General features: G+C 34.3%; 2 protein-coding genes across 4 annotated transcripts; both read right to left on the reverse strand.

The window, feature by feature from the left end:
* Positions 1-7,886: 7,886 nt before the first annotated feature.
* On the reverse strand, positions 7,887-11,402 carry LOC109211231 (50S ribosomal protein L24, chloroplastic). Its single transcript, XM_019374739.1, has 4 exons — positions 11,265-11,402; positions 8,966-9,004; positions 8,395-8,625; positions 7,887-8,271 (listed from the first exon to the last, which is right to left on the reverse strand). Exons 1-4 carry the CDS (start codon positions 11,346-11,348, stop codon positions 8,065-8,067), a joined length of 561 nt encoding a protein of 186 aa, XP_019230284.1. The 5' UTR covers positions 11,349-11,402; the 3' UTR covers positions 7,887-8,064.
* Positions 11,403-12,538: 1,136 nt separating this feature from the next.
* Positions 12,539-19,623, reverse strand: LOC109211229 (calcium/calmodulin-regulated receptor-like kinase 1). 3 transcript variants are annotated; one of them, XM_019374735.1, is made up of 8 exons: positions 19,351-19,620; positions 18,145-18,515; positions 16,448-16,601; positions 15,658-15,784; positions 14,776-14,861; positions 14,478-14,549; positions 14,118-14,321; positions 12,539-13,187 (listed from the first exon to the last, which is right to left on the reverse strand). In XM_019374735.1, the coding sequence occupies exons 2-8, from the start codon at positions 18,456-18,458 to the stop codon at positions 12,852-12,854; spliced, it is 1,293 nt and encodes a 430-aa protein (XP_019230280.1). In that variant the 5' UTR covers positions 18,459-18,515; positions 19,351-19,620; the 3' UTR covers positions 12,539-12,851. The 3 variants fall into 3 exon arrangements, with proteins under 3 accessions (XP_019230280.1, XP_019230281.1, XP_019230282.1); XM_019374736.1 differs by lacking the exon at positions 19,351-19,620 and adding an exon at positions 19,092-19,342; XM_019374737.1 differs by having other exon boundaries at positions 12,974-13,171; positions 19,351-19,623.
* Between the last annotated feature and the right edge of the window lie 287 nt (positions 19,624-19,910).

Consider the following 19,910-nt stretch of genomic DNA (forward strand, 5'->3'; position numbering starts at 1 on the left):
TATATATATAAATTATAAAAATTTATGTATTTTTTCGGCTACCAAGTATAAATAATTTCTGCCGCGGGCTAAAAATAAAAAAAGCCCTAAATGGTTAGGGAAGGCGGGAGTTCATGATACAAATCGGGCCTATCCAGGACCAGAACAATTAGACATTTGAACTCTGCGGTCTAAATTATGAGTAAAAATTGCACGGGGCGCCCTATTTGGTTGCCCCCATTTAACCTATACCCATTTTTTTAAAAAGTTTTAACTTGTACCTACTTTTTAAACAACTTCAGCCCCCTTTCTCCTCCTTCGTTTTCTTCTTCTTCTTCTTCTTCTTCTTCTTCTTCTTCTTCTTCTTCTTCTTCTTCTTCTTCTTCTTCTTCTTCTTTCTTCTGCTGATGTTGGTGCTTCTATGAAACTTCAGTTAATGGGATGATTGCCATAAGTATGTTTATTAGATTATTTAAAAATAAATTATAAATAATTACGTAAGTTAGTAGACAATAGTTTGTACATATTTTCACGTAATTCTGTTCTTTTCACGTTTATTGTTTTCAAAATTTATGATTTAGATATTGTTGGCAATCTGATTATTTTATAGTAGTAATACACTATGAAAGAATAAGGTGATTATTTATTTAGTATGTTAGAAAACTTTTTCAAAAACTTCAGCTTATATAGTGCTGAAGTTTTTACAAATGAACTAAATAACTTCAGCATCTTCTGCTGAAGTTTTTGAAAAAGCTTATCCATGACAAAAAAACTTCAGCTTACTGTTACAAATATATATATATATAATAATTCTCTTTTAAATTTTGTTATTTTAGAATTTATGAGATGACTTAATATTTTCAATTTACTTATTTCATTTTATTTTTCATTGATCGCTTCAAGATTGCGTGTTGCATATGCATAAACATGTTAGTAAAACTTTCTTTGAGAAAGGAGGGGGGAAAAGACAAATGAAATAAAGATAAGATGAAGAAGTCTGAGGTTTAGATAAGTGATTTTGCTATAATTAACATCTCGCAGTAAAAATGGTAAACTAAAATGTTTTAATTTTTTTTTGCTTGTTTTTATCACTTATTGAAGATTAAATTTATTTGATCAATTAAAAATATTACTTTTAAATCAATAATAGGTACATATATGCTCTAGTTTGCAAGAGAGATCCTATATGTGGTGAGGAGCTAACAATTCTGATAAGGAGATTCCGAACCCTAAATGTTCATATTTAGTAAATTATTTTACCTACACAAGTTTTGTTTACAAAATATATACATTTCACCTTATAAAACTCTCAATCCATTATTAGTGCCTTCAATTAAGGGATTTATTTACACCCTTTACCTTTTTTTTCTCTTTTTCTCTTTCCTTATTTTTCTGATGCACTATACTAAAAGGAAGCAAACATAAGATGAACAGAGAAATAAAAACTCCTGACTGAATCTACAGCCTCATGCAAATAACAAGCTGCTTAGTTCTAAGCAAATCCCATGATCATGTCATTGCCAAAGCTCCTAATCACTTCTGGTATTTCTCGGATCTATCGTCTCTGTTGGAGCAACGGACGCCGACGGCAAAATAACAGCTTCCCGCTGAGCATCCAATATTCTCCTAAGCCTCTCTTCACTAACACCAAATGCAGCTGCAAATTCAGGTCCTCTCATGCTTTGTAGTATTGAATTCTGACCTACCAAGAACTGTGGACAGAATTAGACGAAGCAGAAATCCAAAGCAGATGAACCTGGGTCCATTCATATCGGATGAATTTTGAATACCAAATCGTCTAAATTAAAAGAGACCGAAAAAATCCCAAAGCTTATGTCATAGGCTTGTAAAACTTATCTACAACTTACATATATTATTTATACCCAGTTATATACCACTACAATATTATACAACTTAAACACAATTTTTATAAAAATTTTATACAATATGTCTTTTGTATATTTTGTATCCGATTTATACATAGTAAAAATAAATTTCATACCACTAATTATATATTATACAACTTATCTGTAACTTTCACACAATATTTCTACCCAGTTAAATACAACCACAATAACATACAACTTAAATACAAATTTTATACAATATGTCTTTTGTATATTTTGTATCTGATTTATACATAGTAAAAATAAATTTCATAAAACTAATTATATATTATACAACTTATCTACAATTTTGGTACATTATTTCTATTCAGTTAGATACAACTACAATATAATACCACTTAAATACAATTTTTATACAATGTTGTTCAACTTTCATATAATAGTTAAATGAATAAAAGAAAAATAAATAAACAACAGAATACAGTGTTTCTACAATTTCTGCAACATAATGTATGGCATGTCGTCGTCTTCTTCTTCTTCTTCTTCTTCGAGTTTCAATATGAAATTCAGCCAAAACCAAGTCTAATCTTCACCAAAACCCCTCAAAATTGAGATATAAACTCCAAACCATATTCCCAATTATTTGCAATAACACCCAAATCAAACAAATAATGATTTTTGAAAACCCAAATTCGAATTCAAAGCTTCAAAACTTTTGAATGGCTGTCAATGGTGGAATTGCTGCTCTCTTTTCCTTTGCTTTATATTACTGAAATTTGGGATTGAGAGATAGAGAAAGAAGTAGTGAGAATTCTCAATTCTTTGCAACAACAACCAATCCAAATAAACAATGTTTTTTGAAAACCCAAATTCGAATTCAAAGCTTCAAAGTTTTTTAATGGTTGTCAATGGTGGAGGTGTTACAGATTTTCACTGATTTTAGAAGAGGAAATAGTGGGTGACTGAAGAAGAAATCGTGGGGTGTGGTTTGATACGTGGGTGAGGGGGTGGAATTTGGAGAGAAAAACTTGGGGAGTGGGAATACACGGTAGAGTTAAATTAGGAGACTAATTAATACCCTTAAAACCCCTAAAATGTACATAAATGGTAATTAGGTATATAATAGGTAATTATATTAAAAGTTAAGCATGGAGGATAATATGTTTACTATATGACATAGGAATGTAAAAATCCCATTCTGAAATCACACATACATTGTTGGGCTGAAGGACTCCTCAAATACAAGGCCCAATAGTTAATTCCTGATTAGTTTTTAGCTTTACTATTTTGGGCCCAATTTGTATAGAACCCGGGCCCAGTTAGTTTTGTAATAAGTCATGTTTGACTATATACATCAACTGATTTTTTCTAGAAGGACACAGAAGAAACGTAATAAAAATATCTTTCCTTTTCTATCTCTTTTCTCTCTCGTTTTAGGGTTTTCTTCTCATTTGAGATTTCTCCGATTGACTCCGATAATGGAGTCTAACATGGTATCAGAGCTCTTCAATCGATCCGCCTCACTCACAGCTTTCGTCCGATGGTAACCATCAATTTTGGTTCGCCGGTTTCGTTCAGATCGAAGAATCTCCTGTCAGAATCTTCTGAAAACTTCTCTAAGTTCTTCGTCTCTTTCCCGTTATTAGAAGACCTTAGCTTCTTCAGGTGTGCGAAGAAGGAGGGTAAAAGTTCTTTTCTTTTACTTGCATGTGAAAATCTAGGTGAAATTAGGGCATTTTGTCATACTTGTGAAATTTGAGATCTGGACTACTTCTGTGATTGTCTGCAAATTATTAGTATAGAAATTTATTTGTGTGTGAATATGGGAACTCCTTCGTCTTCTACTGATGGTTTTGTTGGATGAAATGAGCAATTTTTTACGGATGGCATGGATAGACCATTTCTGAAAGTTGAGTGGCATTTTTAGGCATTTTCCCTATAAAATTTAAGAAGACTTCTTATATGACTCACCATCAATATTCACATTAAATTAGTAATTACATTCCTTTAAGATTGCAGGAATTAATGTTTACCCTCGTACGTAACTCTAGTAGTATTTGTATTTTCAATGCTCATATACGTTGCACATGCAAAGAGCATCTTGATGAATTTATTATGGTGGCCTTTATATTTACATTTTCATACGAAAATGTTATAAAGTGGTATTTTTTATTGAGGATAAAACGGATATTTAATTTTTTATGGGCATTTTGGTAATTCAACTTTGACGGTTGGAGCTTTCTACTTTTTTATAATACTAGTATCTATGAACGTGCGTTGCACGTTAATAATGACACGTGATAATTTAAATATATATTTATAGGAAGGAACACCAAAATTTAATTAATGATAGAAATTTTATGTATAATAATACATGAATTTAAAATAAAAGAACATCATCAAACTTACACAAATGATCAATTTTGTCATGTTAGTTAGATAATTATGTATTATAGTTTAAAAGTATTTAATGTGATGGTATCTTAACAAACACTTCTTTGTAGATAATATTTTTTTGTGTATGTTTCCTCCTAATGCTTTGGCTGCTCTGCCTTAACCAAAACCCTTGTTGTCGATAGTCTCGCTATACCAGAGTCTGACTCTTTACAATATAGTATAGAAAACTTGTTCTTGTTCATGATTTAGCTTTTATTGTGCTTCCTTAGACATTTGTATGACATTTTGATTCTTAATACTATACTAACCTTTTTGACTTTGTGTTCTATTTTTTTTATTCTAATGCTTTTTTTATGGAATAAATTTATGTACCCTAAGAATGTTTTTTTAACTTCAAAAATAATTTTACTCATAATTCCATTTTGCAATACTCTTAGTACGTATTATAGTTAAGATTCCTTCAAAAAGTCTGACATGATCTTCTTATTATGTTTTCAACCGCTGTTACGTCCATCAGTTTTTATTACACTGTAAATATTATTTAGAATATAAAATAAGTACTCCCTCTGTTCCAGTTTATGTGAACCTATTTCCTTTTTAGTCCGTTCCAAAAAGAATGATCCCTTTCTAAATTTGGAAACAATTTAGTTTAAACTTACAATTCTACCCTTAATGAGAAGGTTTTATAACCACACAAATACTCTGGGCCCTTTTTAACTTGTTTAGGACCACAAATTTCAAAAGTGTTCATTTTTTCTTAAACTCCGTGCTCAGTCAAACAGATTCACATAAATTAGAACGGAGGAAGTAGTAATTAATTGGTATTTCTATCACAAACAGGTGTTTTATGAAAGAAGAGAAATTTATTTTGTACGGCTAAGCTATGAAAATTAATTTATGTCAAGAAGTACTTCTCAGCAAAAGTGCTTCTTGAAAAAAGAGCTTCGGAACAGTTGGCCTCTTTGTTTTTAGTTGGTTAGTTTAAACACAAAAAAAATGGAAACAGAAAATTCGTTAAAATCTAATTAGGATCTCATAATTACCATAAATAAATTAGGTTAAGGATGCAAGCAAATATTGAAAAGGGCGAAACAAAAGTAACTGGTAACGTAGATTTGTCATCAGCTCGTGATTTAATCAATATTCCCAGGCAGCTGATTAATTATCACCTTAATGACTCACTGAAACTTCAGAGTCCTACTTTTCATTATAAAAAAAACAAAGAAGAAAAGTTGGACTCTGTGAGGGATAAATAAAACTGTAAGGAAATGATAACAGAAGACAAAAATACCTTTCCGCGATCCTCTTGGAGAAAAATTATTCTTCCATTTTTGGCACAAAAACAAGCCAAAAGATCTACGGAGCAAACTTATAAATAGAGCAAAGAAAAATCAATCAAAAGTTCTCAGTTCAATAAAAGCATAGAACATGATACATATCAAGCTTACAATAATAAAGCTATAACTTAAGCCGCGGACCTTCAAAATTTTAGCAAATTGCAATTATGACGAGCCTTTGGGTTTGCTTACCGTACAATCTTCTGCTTTTAATTGACTTGCAGCTTGGAACGAAAAAGAAGATCAATATAAAGGTTTTTTGGTATCTTCAAGTGGAAGACTTCTAATATTACTTGGACAGTATCCAAAAAAAAAAGCATATAATAATTCTTAAATTATCAAATCTTGTGACAATTAACTTCTTAATTGAATTTCGTTCCAACAAGGAGAAGAACCCAACTGAGAGTCATTATCGATCTAAAATTCTACCTCTAGTATGTCCTTTTTTATTTTACCAAAAACCCTAATCATTTATATTAAAGATTGATACAAATAAGGGTATAAAGGTCGATCAATAATTAATATGAATTATTCGTACTTTTATAATAATATAAATAGATATAGATAGATAAATAATATAATAATATAATATGATATGAAATAATATAATATGATGATAGGAATAGTTACACCTCGTAGTCATTAATAAACTTTGTCAAGATAGAGCAATTAATTAAAATCTCTTCCTTTCCTTCACTGTCCCCTTGGAATCTTTTTAAGAACTTCGACGTGATTTTTTATTATGTCTTACCTTGAAATAGAGCTGTCAATATAGGCCGGACAAGGTTAGCCTAGCCTAGCCCAGCCTATGTGAGTTTTAGTAATTGACGGGTTGGGCTGGGCTAGCCCACTATTTTAATGGGCCTTACAATGGGCTATCCACCTTAGCCCTATGTGGCCTGGGCCATTATTTTTTTAAAATATAATTTTATATTTTCTTTAAGTACTAACCTAAAAAAAGATAAATACTTAAAATTTAAAAAATATCTTATTGAAAAAATTTCGCAAAACTTAATACAACTTTTATACTGTTCCAATATGTCAAATAAACACTCAAAAAGTAAAAGACAAGACTATATTTCATTTACTAAAAGTCAAAATCAAAACAAACTATTCAAGAGAACGTCCATGATGCTTATGGATATCCGACACATCATCTTCATCAAATACATTTGAATCCGCACGTGACATGATTGTCTTAACATCTTCACTTTCATCTACATCTACAATTCATATGCAATATTAATTAGTTAAATATTAAGAATAATAAAATTTTAAAAATTAATAATATTCAAATTCACATAAAAAAATATAAAACCGTGTAGCCAATTCCGAGTAGCAACAAGTGTTTTGACATTTTCATGATAGATACAACTTATGCATTTGTTAAGAACACACCACTTACAGTGTCATATACTTTTTATATATTTAAAATAAATATTTTTATTAGGTCCACGGCCCGGCCCGGCCCAGCCAGCCTCATGGGTCACGAGCTTACTCAGGCCGGACTTAAAAGCCTCGTTTTTAAAGGGGGTCCAAAAATTCTAGCCCAACCCCACTAAATCACAGGATGGGCTTGCCCAACGGGCCAAACCCATATTGACGGCTCTACATTGAAATAGTTCACTAGCCTAGGCTCAAGCATCGTCCTATTTTTCAAATGCGTTACTTTTAGGGGTCGTTTGGTAGGGTGTATAAGAATAGTGCGGAATAAGGTGTATTAGTAATGCATGGATTAGTAATGCATGTGTTAGTAATGCAAGCATTAGTTATGCAAATATTGTTTCTTATCTATCGTTTGGTGTGATGTATTAAAATTATAATGCATTGCATAATTTTAAAAAAAAATAGTTGCTTACAAAAATGCCCTCCATATTCTCTAGCTTTAAGAGACTTTAAGGACAATTTTGTCTTTAACCATGCTAATGCATGCATTAAAGCCTTGGTATTACTAATGCCATGGTTTTCTATGTATTACTTATGCATAGGATAATGCCAAGTATGATGTAAGTATTAGTTATACACAAGTTGAAAAAAGGTACCAAACAAGGTATTAGTAATGCATAGAGCTAATGCTTGCATTATTTTTTCTAATACCTCGTACCAAACCACCCCTTATAGTATATGTATGTAAAAAGTGAAGAACATGTGTATCAGTATCACTATTCCTTCTAGTATTTTGTGGGTTCTCTGGAAGGAAAGAAATTAAGATTTTTCGAAGGAGAACTGACTCTTTGTATAGTCTGAAATATATAGGTGTTTATAACAACTAGCTATGTGGTGCAATCTCAAGAATGTTTAAGTACATACTAATTGACAGCTCATCTGGCACAAATTTTGTAATCTCCCACCAATATCTTAATGCTGGTTTCAGGTTTCTGCTCATTAATATAAATTCTTCTGTTACTGATTTTAGGAAGTTTAAGGTGATAACAGAATCATACTACAACAATGAAAGAAGGTTCAAAATTAGCAAAATCAACCAGAATTTACAGGCCAGTCTCCTAGGAAGCAGCAGCTACTGCTTCTGTTGTTTTCTCCTTCTCTTTGACTGCTTTCTTCCAGTTTTCTGCACTATCGATGATTTCCCCAGTTTTTATGAGGTAGCGAACCCTTTTTCCATTGTCTAGTGTTTTATGACCCACCCGACTGGCTACCTTCTGCTCTTTCGAGTAAAGCATCACGTTTGAGCTGTGAATAGGAGCTTCAATCTGAAATTACGTTAACACAAAAAGTTACTTTCTTGGTAGGTCAAGGGTTTAGTCAAGACCAAACGAAAAGCTCAAGAACACAATTTTCAGGCAAGTTAGAGAAGAGAGGAATCAAAATAAAACCTTGACTATCTGGCCTGGTTCATCCTCACTCCTACTCTTCACATGCTTGGTTTTCAAGTTCACGTCTTTTACTACTACTTTGCTGTTGTGCTTGATGATCTCAGTGATCTCCCCAACCTTACCTTTATCATGGCCGGATATTACCTTTACTGTATCTCCCAACTTAACATGCATTTTGTGTAGTACTGGAAGGCTGTTTGGCTTACACTCTTTCCGCTCCCATCGCTTAAGCTGCAAAATAGACATAAAAAAGATTGTTATTATTCAATGATAAAACTAATTGTAATCACAGATACTGATATTTCAGCTACAGAAATATCATACTCCCGTTGCAAGTGATATATCAGTTTCCTAACAAGTAACAATTAGTCCCCAAGATCAGCAATAGAAAACGTGGCAATTGTTAAAAACTGTTATTGATTTAGTTTAAGCACTTTCCTCATTAGGTCATAAGTCATAAAAGAAGTGCATGACCATATAGCAGTAACCCTATAAAAGTAGCTGCAGCAAAAATATTCTTGGACACAATTACACAAATATTAAAAGACCAGAAAATGAACAAGATACCAACCTTTGCTTGAATCAGACATGGACCTTCTGTTGATTTGACCTGCACAGTATCATATGGAGATCATCATTCAAGTGGCGAAAGATTATTCTAAGTTTGCTGTTCGATGCACCAAAAATTGGCAAATTGTGTAAAGCACGTATCGTAACCAAAGAGGACAGGGTAGACAATTGCAATGAAGAGAGTTAGTGCAATAAGAGCAACTGAGCAAGTGCATTTTCTGGAGACAAATCTCATTCCATATTTTGCTTTCTATTGCTTATGATTTTACGGGCATGTATGCAACAATTTTATCAGTGTTTGTGATCCGTCATGGTGAACATGTCGGAAAGATAGCAAAGATATGACAACAGTTGTATTATCGAAATACATAAAAGAAATGTTCCTTTAAGGACTCGTGTAAAAATAATAATAAATGGTACAGCAAAGTTCATCAGCGGCATAGCATCTTAGCACAAGTGTTCAAGTATCTACGCGCAACTTCTCCAATCAGATGCACACTTCTCCAATCAGATGCACACTGAATCAAGAAGTAATACAACTAGAATGGTCGAGCATGTTCTATCGTCATATTTGACTAGGTGCAGAGTTTAAGATATTAGTTTGACTTATATATTACATTAGTGATGATAGATAAGGATGTCAAAGCAATGGTTGAGAAGTTAGTTTAATAGAGAAAACATCATACTATTAAAGTATATAAGTGTTAATCATGTTAATTATTTTTATAATTAAAGCTGAATAGTTAAAAATATTAGATTCTTTAAAGTAGTGAAGGTAATATCAATGTTTTAAAAGGCGGGGGCGTGAGGCGAGACGTTTTACCTCTGAAGAGGCGAGTCGTAAGCCCTGAGACACGGGGCGTAAGTCCCACAGATCTTTAAATTTTACTAATTTTAAGAATTTTAAGATAGTATAAAATAAAAAATAGTTATAAAAATTACATTAAATCACAAAATTATAACAACTAATCTAATTAAAATACTTATAAATTATAATTCGACTATGAATAATACGAAAAGTATGACATATATCATAATATGCAAATTAGCTGCAACGTCATACAACTTAAACAATAAAAGTAATGTATTCGGTATGAAATCTTATATGTATCTCTTAACGAGTAATGAATCTTGAAAGAATTTCGATATTATAATTTGATATTTTTTTAAATATTCCTTTTATTTAGTATGCCTTTAATTTGAAAGAGAATTTATATAAAAACATAATTCACAGTTTAAATATGATTCTCTAGCATCATTTATTTTTAAGTTTCAACAAGTTAATAAAGTGACACATAATTTACCATACTATACCATGATAACTAATTATTTGTAAATAGTTGTGCTAGCTAATACTGAGCTATTAAATTAATAAGTATTGTATCTCGTAAACGCGAAAAAAATAATATTTAGAAAAATAATTATAAAAATTGATGGACTATTATACAATAAAGACATAACAAAAGTTAATAAATAAATACTTTTTAAATGAAAGATTTATTTAAAGTTTACTATCATAGCAGTCTTAATGGATAACGTGCAATAATTTTTGTTTTAATTATGACATAAAATACTGTCAACTTAATGATTTATGATGAAGAAAAAAAAAGTAATTTTGAATAGCCAACGATTTATTAAGAAAATTTGAGGATTTACAAGGTTAGTTACAAACAATTGCATAAAGTTCTATTAGGCGAGCCCAGTACGCTGGGCGTTGGGCGTGTCTGGGACGTAAGTCCCGAAGGCCGAGGCGTAAGTCTCATGGAACTAAGCCCCACATATTAGCCCAGGGGCGCTTTACGAGTGATCCGCACCTGGGCGAGTCCCGGGCGAGTCCCAATTCCGCCTTTTAAAACAGAGGGTGATATACAAAAAAAATGGAAGTAAACCTTTTGGAACTTTGGAAAAGGAAAGAGTGTCAATAAATTGGAACTGATGGAGTAAGTTTGAGTTAATCAATTAGCATATGCTAAATACACTTTTAGACATATTTTTTTTCAAAAGCCATTTTGAGGAATCATTGCAGGGGAGCTTAGGCGTCTTTACATAGTATTAAAATTTTCACTTGCAGCTAGATATATACTCGTCCAAACATACTGAGCAGGAAATAGACAAAAAATTCAAACTTGGAACAGTGAAATCATATAATATGAGCAAGAATTCGGCTAGCAATGGTGGCCACAATGGTATGTAGTAAAATGTAAGAAATTAAACTTGAAATCAATAGTGCAATTGAGATGGATACAGCTGTTCCAACTATTGAGACTGATATAAAGACATTCATTATTTCAAAACCATACCAGAGGAGGAAGGGAGAGACGTTGGCCGAAGAAAGAGGTGGAGGAGATTGAGAGACCAGTGAAGGAGCTCTGCAGAGCTGCCATGGCAAAGGGCGTACTTCAAATCCTAAGAAAGAACACACAGCGCGAGTTTTAGAGGATAGGATAATAAACTAGCAAAGCAGTCCAGACAGCCGATCCGACTGACTGGACGGGTCGACTCTGGCCCAATAAAAAAGAGCCTATTCAAATCTGAAACTGATTTTGTTTGAGCCCAATATGACACGGGGTAGGAGTTTTGGGAAAAAGCAGATAAAAACAAAATTGATTCAAAATATATCTTGATTCTTTCTAACAAAATTGGATTGAACGGGATGAGGAGTTCCTAAATAGACCATGTAGTGCACAATTCCTTTGTGGAGTGAGTTCTCGTGGTTTTTTGTCTTGTATTTTTATTAATTTATTTAGTTATGCGGTTTCTTATCATTTGTCTAAATTTTAATAACGAGGTACTCTAGTATGTATTTAATAGAATAATTGATTGGCAATAATCTGTGAATATTACCATAACAATCATATGAAATTACAAACAAGAGAATTTCCACTTCTAGACCTCAAAAAAAGAAGCAGAACAGCGAGAAAACCAGCATTTACACTCTAATTACATAGCCTATGTATCAAAACTTGACAGCCTCTAGTTTTCCTAGAACCTGCTAACATACCAACTCTCTCCCTAAGTTCTTTCTGTATTTGTGTAACTATTAACTCACTATTTACATTCAATTGTCTAAATACTTTCCAATTCCTAGCTTGCCAGGCATAATAGATCATGGCTCCACAATAGAAATAATTAAGGAGTGAAGAAATTAGCTGGGAGATCATTCCTATAAAGGGAAACTAATTAGTAAAAAAAATTATTTTCTATTTTGTAAGAGATCCAGTTGTAAGCTAGTACAGTTCTCAGTTACTATATTTCTTTTTTCTCAAAAAGAATGTATCTTCTAGTGTTACAAATAATTAAGGACTTCAAGAATCAAACTTGCACTTAAATTCCGACAACTTCTTGCCCCTTGCAACCGTGTCAAATTCAAATCCTCTTAGAATACGAAAAATAAAAATAAGTCTCAATTTCCTTCCATAAACACAATAGTACTAGAACTCATTGAGGTAATTCTAGTTCGCCAAGGATCAATTATTTTTAAGAGCCAAACCACAGTTAGTAATACCGGAAGTTAGATGCCATTGTGCTTTCCTGCTAATTCCAGCAAAGTCATATGTAAATCCTACAAATCCAGTCGGAAAAAAGATACTTTTGGCTGTTGAAGATGATATGAACATCCATAGAATTGCAAAATGCCGATCCGGGCTTTTCCCCCTTTACTTCTGTCATTCATTTTACCTCCCACGCGAATTTACAAAAATTTAACAAAATTGGAAAGAAAGAAAGGCTATCTTACACGCAGACTATAACAGATCCTAAATATCCCAATCGAACTCACCAAGGCAAAAGTGTGTTGCGAATGGAGAACCTAACAACCTGACCAATTTTACAAGAAGAAAAGAAGAGGAAGAAGTAAACAGAAAAAATAAACAAATGGAAGAACTGAGTTAAACTTCACATGAGTCAGCAGTGCTGTCAATAGATTCCCCCCGTCGGTGTCCAGAGTTTGGACTCCGATGATCAGGTTGTTCAACATTGATGGTAAACTCCTCTGCTGTTGCAGATGAAGAACGCTTGTGGCGCTTTCTGTCGTGTCTAGATTTGAGTATCCTTGACAGAACCTGCACAATGTCCCTCATGGAAGGCCGTTTCTTGGGGGCACGATTCACACATTTGTATGCAAGTGCAGCCACATCATTAAGCTCTTGCAAATCATACTTCGCATCAAGACGGGAATCTGCAATTTCCTCCCATCCACCTCTTCCATCTGTAGTCATGGCTGCCTACGATCATTAATCATTTGGAGCTTAACTTCTATATTACTGAATAGGTTTAAGAAACATCTGGACAATTAAGGGGGGGGGGGTTGCAAAAGTTGCTCGACAATAGTGCTCACATGTCCCTAAAGCTAGTAGTGACATTTTGAGGAGTAATCCATGCAACAATGATAAGCTAACCGCAGACATGGACTACAGGATGCAGGAACCTTGAAGACTCAGACTACTGGGGTCTGTTTGATTTATGAAACTGCTATTGCATTCTTTTACTATTTTCTCTTATTTTTAGAAAGAAATGCCCAGTGAAATTTTTGTCTGATTTCCTTCATAACTCACCACCATCACCAATTATGTAACAAGGTCCTTGCAAGCTTTTCCACTAAAAACTTGTGCACTCAGAAACAAAAGAGAGTAAACATACAATACATCCAATGTGAAACATGGTACTCAAAACTGAACTATGCAATACAAGAGCAAAGAGAGTAATATCTACTAGAAGCAAAATTCTATTCCAAGTAGATACAATACAGTATATCCAATGTGAAAAACGGACTTATTTGAATCAACATTGAGTGAAAATAAACATATGATGAAGTAATCCAAGTACAACCAGGGAAGACATAAGAGCAAACAAAGATATTACAACAAAAAAAGTAAGGAAAACTAAAAGAAAAGAAAGAAGGCATAAGCAATCTCATAAAGCTGTATATGCTCAAGAAATCATGGGCCCTTAGTTCTCACCATATCATCATCAAAAGATAAAGGGCAGCCCGGTGCACTAAGCTCCCGCTATGCGCGGGGTCCAGGGAAGGGCCGGACCACAAGGCCTATTGTACGCAGTCTCACATCTCATACATCTCATAATGAGGGGGGAGAGAGAGAGAGAGAGAGAGAGAGAGAGAGAGAGAGAGAGAGAGAGAGAGAGAGAGATCTTACTAGTTCAACATACTCGATAAGCCCCTGAAGAGGGTTTCTACCAGCAATAAGTTCAAATAGTAAGACCCCAAAGCTGTAAACATCGCTTTTCTTAGTGAATGACCTAGTTGATATATATTCAGGATCAAGATATCCGAATGTTCCACGGATGTTGGATACATGTTTACTGACCATTTCTTCCCTTGAAAGCCCAAAATCAGCAACCTATGTATTAAACCCAATGATTAGCATTAGCCCGAAATGGCCTTACAGTATGACCGCCTCAAAATCTGCCATTTAATTATCATCAGAACCAAAGAAATCTATGCCTTTTACTTTAGTTTTGGAGAGAAATAAGAAATATATTTGGCAACTGCATACCCTAGCTCTCATTGACTGATCCAACAAAATATTGGATGATTTAATATCCCGGTGTACAACTGGAGGAACTGCCTGAAAAAGGAAATAACGAAGATTAAAGAGGTCAGTGAATGAGCAATATACGGTAGCAGGAGAGTTGCCACTAGGACACGCATGATTCAGAAATTGAGATCCCCAAAAATGTATTTTGCATATGAATGGTAATTTGTGCTTATTTCAAGGATCCGTGGTACAGAAGAGAGATTGGTTGTTAATCATGTTTCAGAAGCATTAAATGCAAATGATGGGAGAAGATTACCCCGTCATGAAGATACTCTAAGCCCCTAGCCACATCAAGAGCAATTTGAACTCTCAAATCCCAGCACAACGGTTCAAGCTTTTCATCTGTCAAAGTAGTTCCTTTGTTAAAAGACTAAACATATTATCATGCATGTGAGAGGTTATCCTGGAAGCAAATATCTGGCGACTTTACAATTGTTTACATTGCTATGAAACTTTGATTGCATGAGTACACAATATGCTAGTCAAAAGACAAATGCCAGTATAACGTGAATCTCACAGAACACAATGGAGAATTTCCAATTTGAGGTGGTGGGATATAGTCATATACAGTCCCTAGTATTCAGTGTATGTGCAACCACAAGTGTCATGAACTGGAAGCGCTAAACTGGGCCTTAGGGAGCCGTGCTATAAACTAATTAAATAGTTTGTGCTGAACGCATACAAATGGAGGACACCTCGGATATGAGAAAATATTGTTCAGAACAGAACTCATTTCTAGACTGCTAGAATATACAGTGGGTAAGCAGGAGACTGACAACACCCAAAACTTAGCTATTGCTGGCAGTAAACTGCTGAAGACTAATCAAGTTTACCCATATAACTATAGTTCAATTTACTGCAAATTAACTTCTTGCGATTTTGGTGATTTGAGAGAGATCTGATAATATGCACAGTTAATTATTGCCTTAATCAAACGATGACCGATATATGTTATTCAATGCAACATATTTGAGGTGAAAAATGCACATCCATGCATGCAATATTTTGTAATATCAACATCAATCAGAGAATGTTTTCAACTTTAGAATGTTGCAGGAAAAGGCATTGTTCAAGAATGCCTCTCAAAGAATTGTTTCTCTTGCCACTAAATCATCAGACAGAGTTCTCCATAGCATACCGTACAAGTGACAAGCCAAACTGCCTCTGCTCATGTAAACGTAGATAAGCATATGCTGACCCTTCTCTGCACAATATCCAACCAAATTCACCAGGTTTCTATGATGTAGCCTTCCCAGTAACATGACCTGTGGAAATAAAAGAAGCTGGAAGTCAATTTATTTTTTATAATTTACAATATAAAATGTAGTTCAGCAATTACAGCATAACACATATGGTTTAGCACAAAATACGAATAAAAGAATGAGGCTCAGAGGATATCTAGAACCCTACTGGATGAAAGGTATTGTTAACTTAAAAGCACTAGAATTTGCCTAAATTTTTTGGTGTGCTGTGGCATTTAGAGAACATTGTACACATTAGGAGGATACAGCAATTTCCTGTCCCCTCTTGCTTAGGATCAGTTGCAAGCACTTCACCAACTACTGAATCAAAATATGAGCGGAGTTAAAGTAAATATCCCCTTCTCTTTTTGTTTGTAAACTGGATGTTTGTTAAAGATCACTAGGGCTTGTAACGCTAGCATGTTCTCTAAGTGATACCTCATGATTTAAGGTAAACATTTTACGAAGTACAAAAAGTAAATAAACTTATTTAGCATTTTCCACGACTACACATATTTATCAACTGGTTGTTTAGTGAACTGGCTTTTCCATATGTTAACGCAGTAAACATGGTTGTTTCCCAGTTCCAAAAGTTGTCAAAATTTATGAGAAATGTTTGAGCAAGGTGACTTGTCAAACAGATGGCAAACCACCATGAAAGGTATGCTTCTCTGACGTTTAGAGTACCTCTGTTTGGAATTCTTTCTCTCCTTGTTTGGAATCAGTTGCGAGCACTTTGACAGCAACTGTCTCACCAGTAGACATCTGAGCCTTATAAACAGGACCATAGGCCCCTTGACCAATCAATGTGGTGAAGTTGTAGGTTGCTCTTTGCAAATCCCTGCCCATTAAGAAAGAGTATGTTAAATAAATGTTTAAGCATCTCTCAGAATAAAAACTTCAATAAAATGTAAAGGATTATAGAAGATAAATATGTATGGTTTAAAAGCTGCTCATTGATTACAAGTTCTTCTGTGGCATTCTGATGTCGAAAAACACATTGTTCTAGAAATGGTAAAATTAAAATATGCTAACATTTAGACAAATGCTTTATCGCAAATATTGACCATATTAAAACAAATTCATTACCCAGTAAGCACTAATATTCATTTTCAAAGTCTTTGATTTCAGGCTAACATCTCCTATTGCTGCTTAACCACTACATTGACACCAAAACCCTTCAAAAGAGGCTTCATCAGGCATGCAAACCACATGGAAAAGTTTGCAAATGGGAAAGAAGTGAGACACGCGTTAGCATATGTGAAATGGCTTTTTTACCATTCCATAAAAAGAATGGGTGGGCCGAGTGTCTATTGGAAACAGCCTCTGTACCTCGCACAAGATAGGGGTAAGGTGTGCGTACACCCCACACTCCCCAAACCCCACTTGTGGGATCACACTGGGTATGTTGTTGTAGAAAAAGAATGGGTGAAGGTTGATCTCTGGTTTGCATTGTGGGAGTATTGGCAACAAACATTCATAAGGTTTAAGCATATCAAATGTAGATTATTTTGAATTAGCATATGGACAGACTATCACGGGGTGAATGGGCTACTGAGACATAACTGCTGTGAGTTAGGTAGCTCAGCAGCTTCATTATATGCCTTCCTATTGCAATTACTTAGCAAAAAGTCTGGTTGATGTTGATACTTTGTGCTTCTCAGAGGAGAGTTAAGTGGGTTGGTACTGGTTGAAAGGCTAACATATCTAGTGTATTGATTAAGATGTGGATCTAGCTGGTGCAAGTAATGCCAAACAGTCATGAAAAAGTAGTGTATGATAATTCGGCAGAGTTATGAATCAAAAGCAGATAATCATGGCCCTAAGATGCAAGGTCTATCTATTGAAGAGTGCAATTTATGGTCAATAATGTGAAGGGAATTGCAAGACCATTCATCAGACTTATGAATCAGAGCCATTAATTGGATATTGCCATGGCTCAGAGATGCAAAGTCTTGCTACTGGATTATGTTCCTAGTTTTACAGAACATTCACAAAGATACACTGTTGGAATTTTAAACAGAAAATTTTCAAAGAAGCCAGACATTAGGATGGACGCTGTTTGAACTTAAGCTTCCTACAGTCAACGACACTTTCTGTGATAAAGAGTAAATAAAAGGAATGCTTCATTTCTGCTATGGGAGTAATGTAATGGTTAAAATGAAAGAAGAAGTTTGGATTTCCTAGGATCCTTCGACTTTATTCTACTTCTGGTGATTGAAACAACTATAATAGTAGAAGAACTGATTTTGAACAAGCTCTACAATTAAGCCATGGAAAAACTACTGAATCTCATTTCGCTTTGCACATACAATGAGAGAGCAGTAGATTGGAAATCAAACTAAAAAGTCGCAACACTCTTTGCATATAGTCACAGTACATACTTGTAGGAGTACTCGAGTATACCGGATGCAGAAACAACATTTGCCTTTCTAAGGCCGCCAAGCCACACTGACATGCCATTCTGGATAGTCGATTTTGGTGACTCAGTACCAATGGAAGAGTCAGATAATACTGTACAAGTATCAGCACCATTTGCACGAATAGGAATAGTGGCAGCCCTCCTAGAACTGCTATTCCCTATTTGAGGACGTCTCCTATGGTACCTAAAGCAGAAAAATGCAAGTATAGCTAAAAGCACTCCTATCACCACTCCAATTGAGATGCCTATAATTAATCCATGTGACTCCTTCTCCATTTCTTCCGCGCACTTTGAATTTTCAGCTACTTATGCATTGATCGCATCGTGAAATAGCTGTAAGAAATTAAAAACAGTTAACTTCTGCACTTGGTGGCTCAAGCATCTTTTGCACTCAAGAGTCGTCATCATCATCAACAACAACAATAATAATAACTAAGACTCAGCCCCAAACAAGTTGGGTAGGCTATATCATCTCAGGCCAGTAATATACAAAATAACTCCTGTAAGTGCATAATGTAGACTAATCTCGTTCAAAGAAATAATGACTCCTGTTCTTGATATTTTCTAAAAAAAAATATATCTCGGAAAGGACAGCTCCTGTAAAAGCATAATTTCATTTAGACTACAACTCAATTCCGAAAAAGAAACTACAACAACAACTTCCCGCAATCCCAAACTAGTCGAGATCAGCCATATGAATCCTCAATAGCCATTTAGTTTCGTGTAGGCTAATCCCGTTCAAAGAAATAATGAATAAAATTTTAATCCAAAACTGGATCTCCAATTTCATCGGTATAAAGAGAATCGTAATGATAAAATAAAATTATATCGAGAAGAGAACAAAAACATGCTTTACGAGAAGAGCCTTGTTTGCTAATTTTAGAAAATAAAAAAAATCACTGAGCTTACTAAGCTTATTCCACCAGCAGCGAAAAAGGCAAAATCTAGAAATGAATGTTCCATTCCTTTTGCTCATAAATTTGTGGACAACCAAACAGCAGATCAAATGAAAAAACACATCGATATTAGTACAAAGCTAAACATGAGAAAGTAGAATAGTACAGATCAAACAGTAGCGATAAAAGTAGTAAGAAATTATGAAAAAGGAAACTCTGAAAAGGAGCCATCTTCAGGGGACAAACTGTTAACGTGCATTCATCCATTGTACCTTGAGTGAAGCAGTTGCAAAGCGTGATGAAGAAGGATCTAAGCCACGTTGCGAAGCAACAAAAAGTAGGGAATTTGAGATGAAAAAAGCAAGGAATCTGGTTAAGACACTGTTTGGAACAGCGGAAATTGCTTAGAGAGAGGAAAATTCAGAAAAATCAAATAAAAGAGGCGAGAGCAGAGTGTTGTTTTGGCAACTGTGGTGGACTCGTTCGACATTTACGTTGAGACTTAAACGCGCGTGACGAATGATGATTATTTTACATTCCCGTAATGCCCTTATACGCACAATATATTCAGACAATTCACACGTCTTTTTCTTTCTTTTTTTCTTCTCTTATGATGAATAAAATAGAATAAATGATGGTCTAGCCACTTTATGGACCCTATATAACATTATTTTTCTTGTGTTACACGGAAAAAAGGGATTGAGAGAGACAAACTTTCTTTCCCAATTTAAAGCTCTTTCATCAAGGGAAAAGTTAATAACCAGTTCTAACAAATTACCGGTCGAATTTATTAAAATTTTAACCTCCTATATTTCATTAAGGAAAAAGTATT

This window comes from Nicotiana attenuata, unplaced genomic scaffold, assembly GCF_001879085.1.
Source record: "Nicotiana attenuata strain UT unplaced genomic scaffold, NIATTr2, whole genome shotgun sequence".
Taxonomy (NCBI): Eukaryota; Viridiplantae; Streptophyta; class Magnoliopsida; order Solanales; family Solanaceae; genus Nicotiana; species Nicotiana attenuata.

What these genes read in the sequence shown, in the direction of transcription:
- LOC109211231 (XM_019374739.1), bottom strand. Translation starts at nt 11,348, where the DNA reads ATGGCAGCTCTGCAGAGCTCCTTCACTGGTCTCTCAATCTCCTCCACC. An exon ending in GTCTCTCCCTTCCTCCTCTG is followed by an intron (nt 9,005 to 11,264) that starts GTATGGTTTTGA and finishes GATACTGTGCAG; the next exon opens with GTCAAATCAACAGAAGGTCC. An exon ending in AACCAGGCCAGATAGTCAAG is followed by an intron (nt 8,272 to 8,394) that starts GTTTTATTTTGA and finishes ACGTAATTTCAG; the next exon opens with ATTGAAGCTCCTATTCACAG.
- LOC109211229 (XM_019374735.1), bottom strand. Translation starts at nt 18,458, where the DNA reads ATGGAGAAGGAGTCACATGGATTAATTATAGGCATCTCAATTGGAGTG. An exon ending in TAGAGTATCTTCATGACGGG is followed by an intron (nt 14,550 to 14,775) that starts GTAATCTTCTCC and finishes TTCCTTTTTCAG; the next exon opens with GCAGTTCCTCCAGTTGTACA. An exon ending in TTATCGAGTATGTTGAACTA is followed by an intron (nt 13,188 to 14,117) that starts GTAAGATCTCTC and finishes TAATGATCGTAG; the next exon opens with GCAGCCATGACTACAGATGG.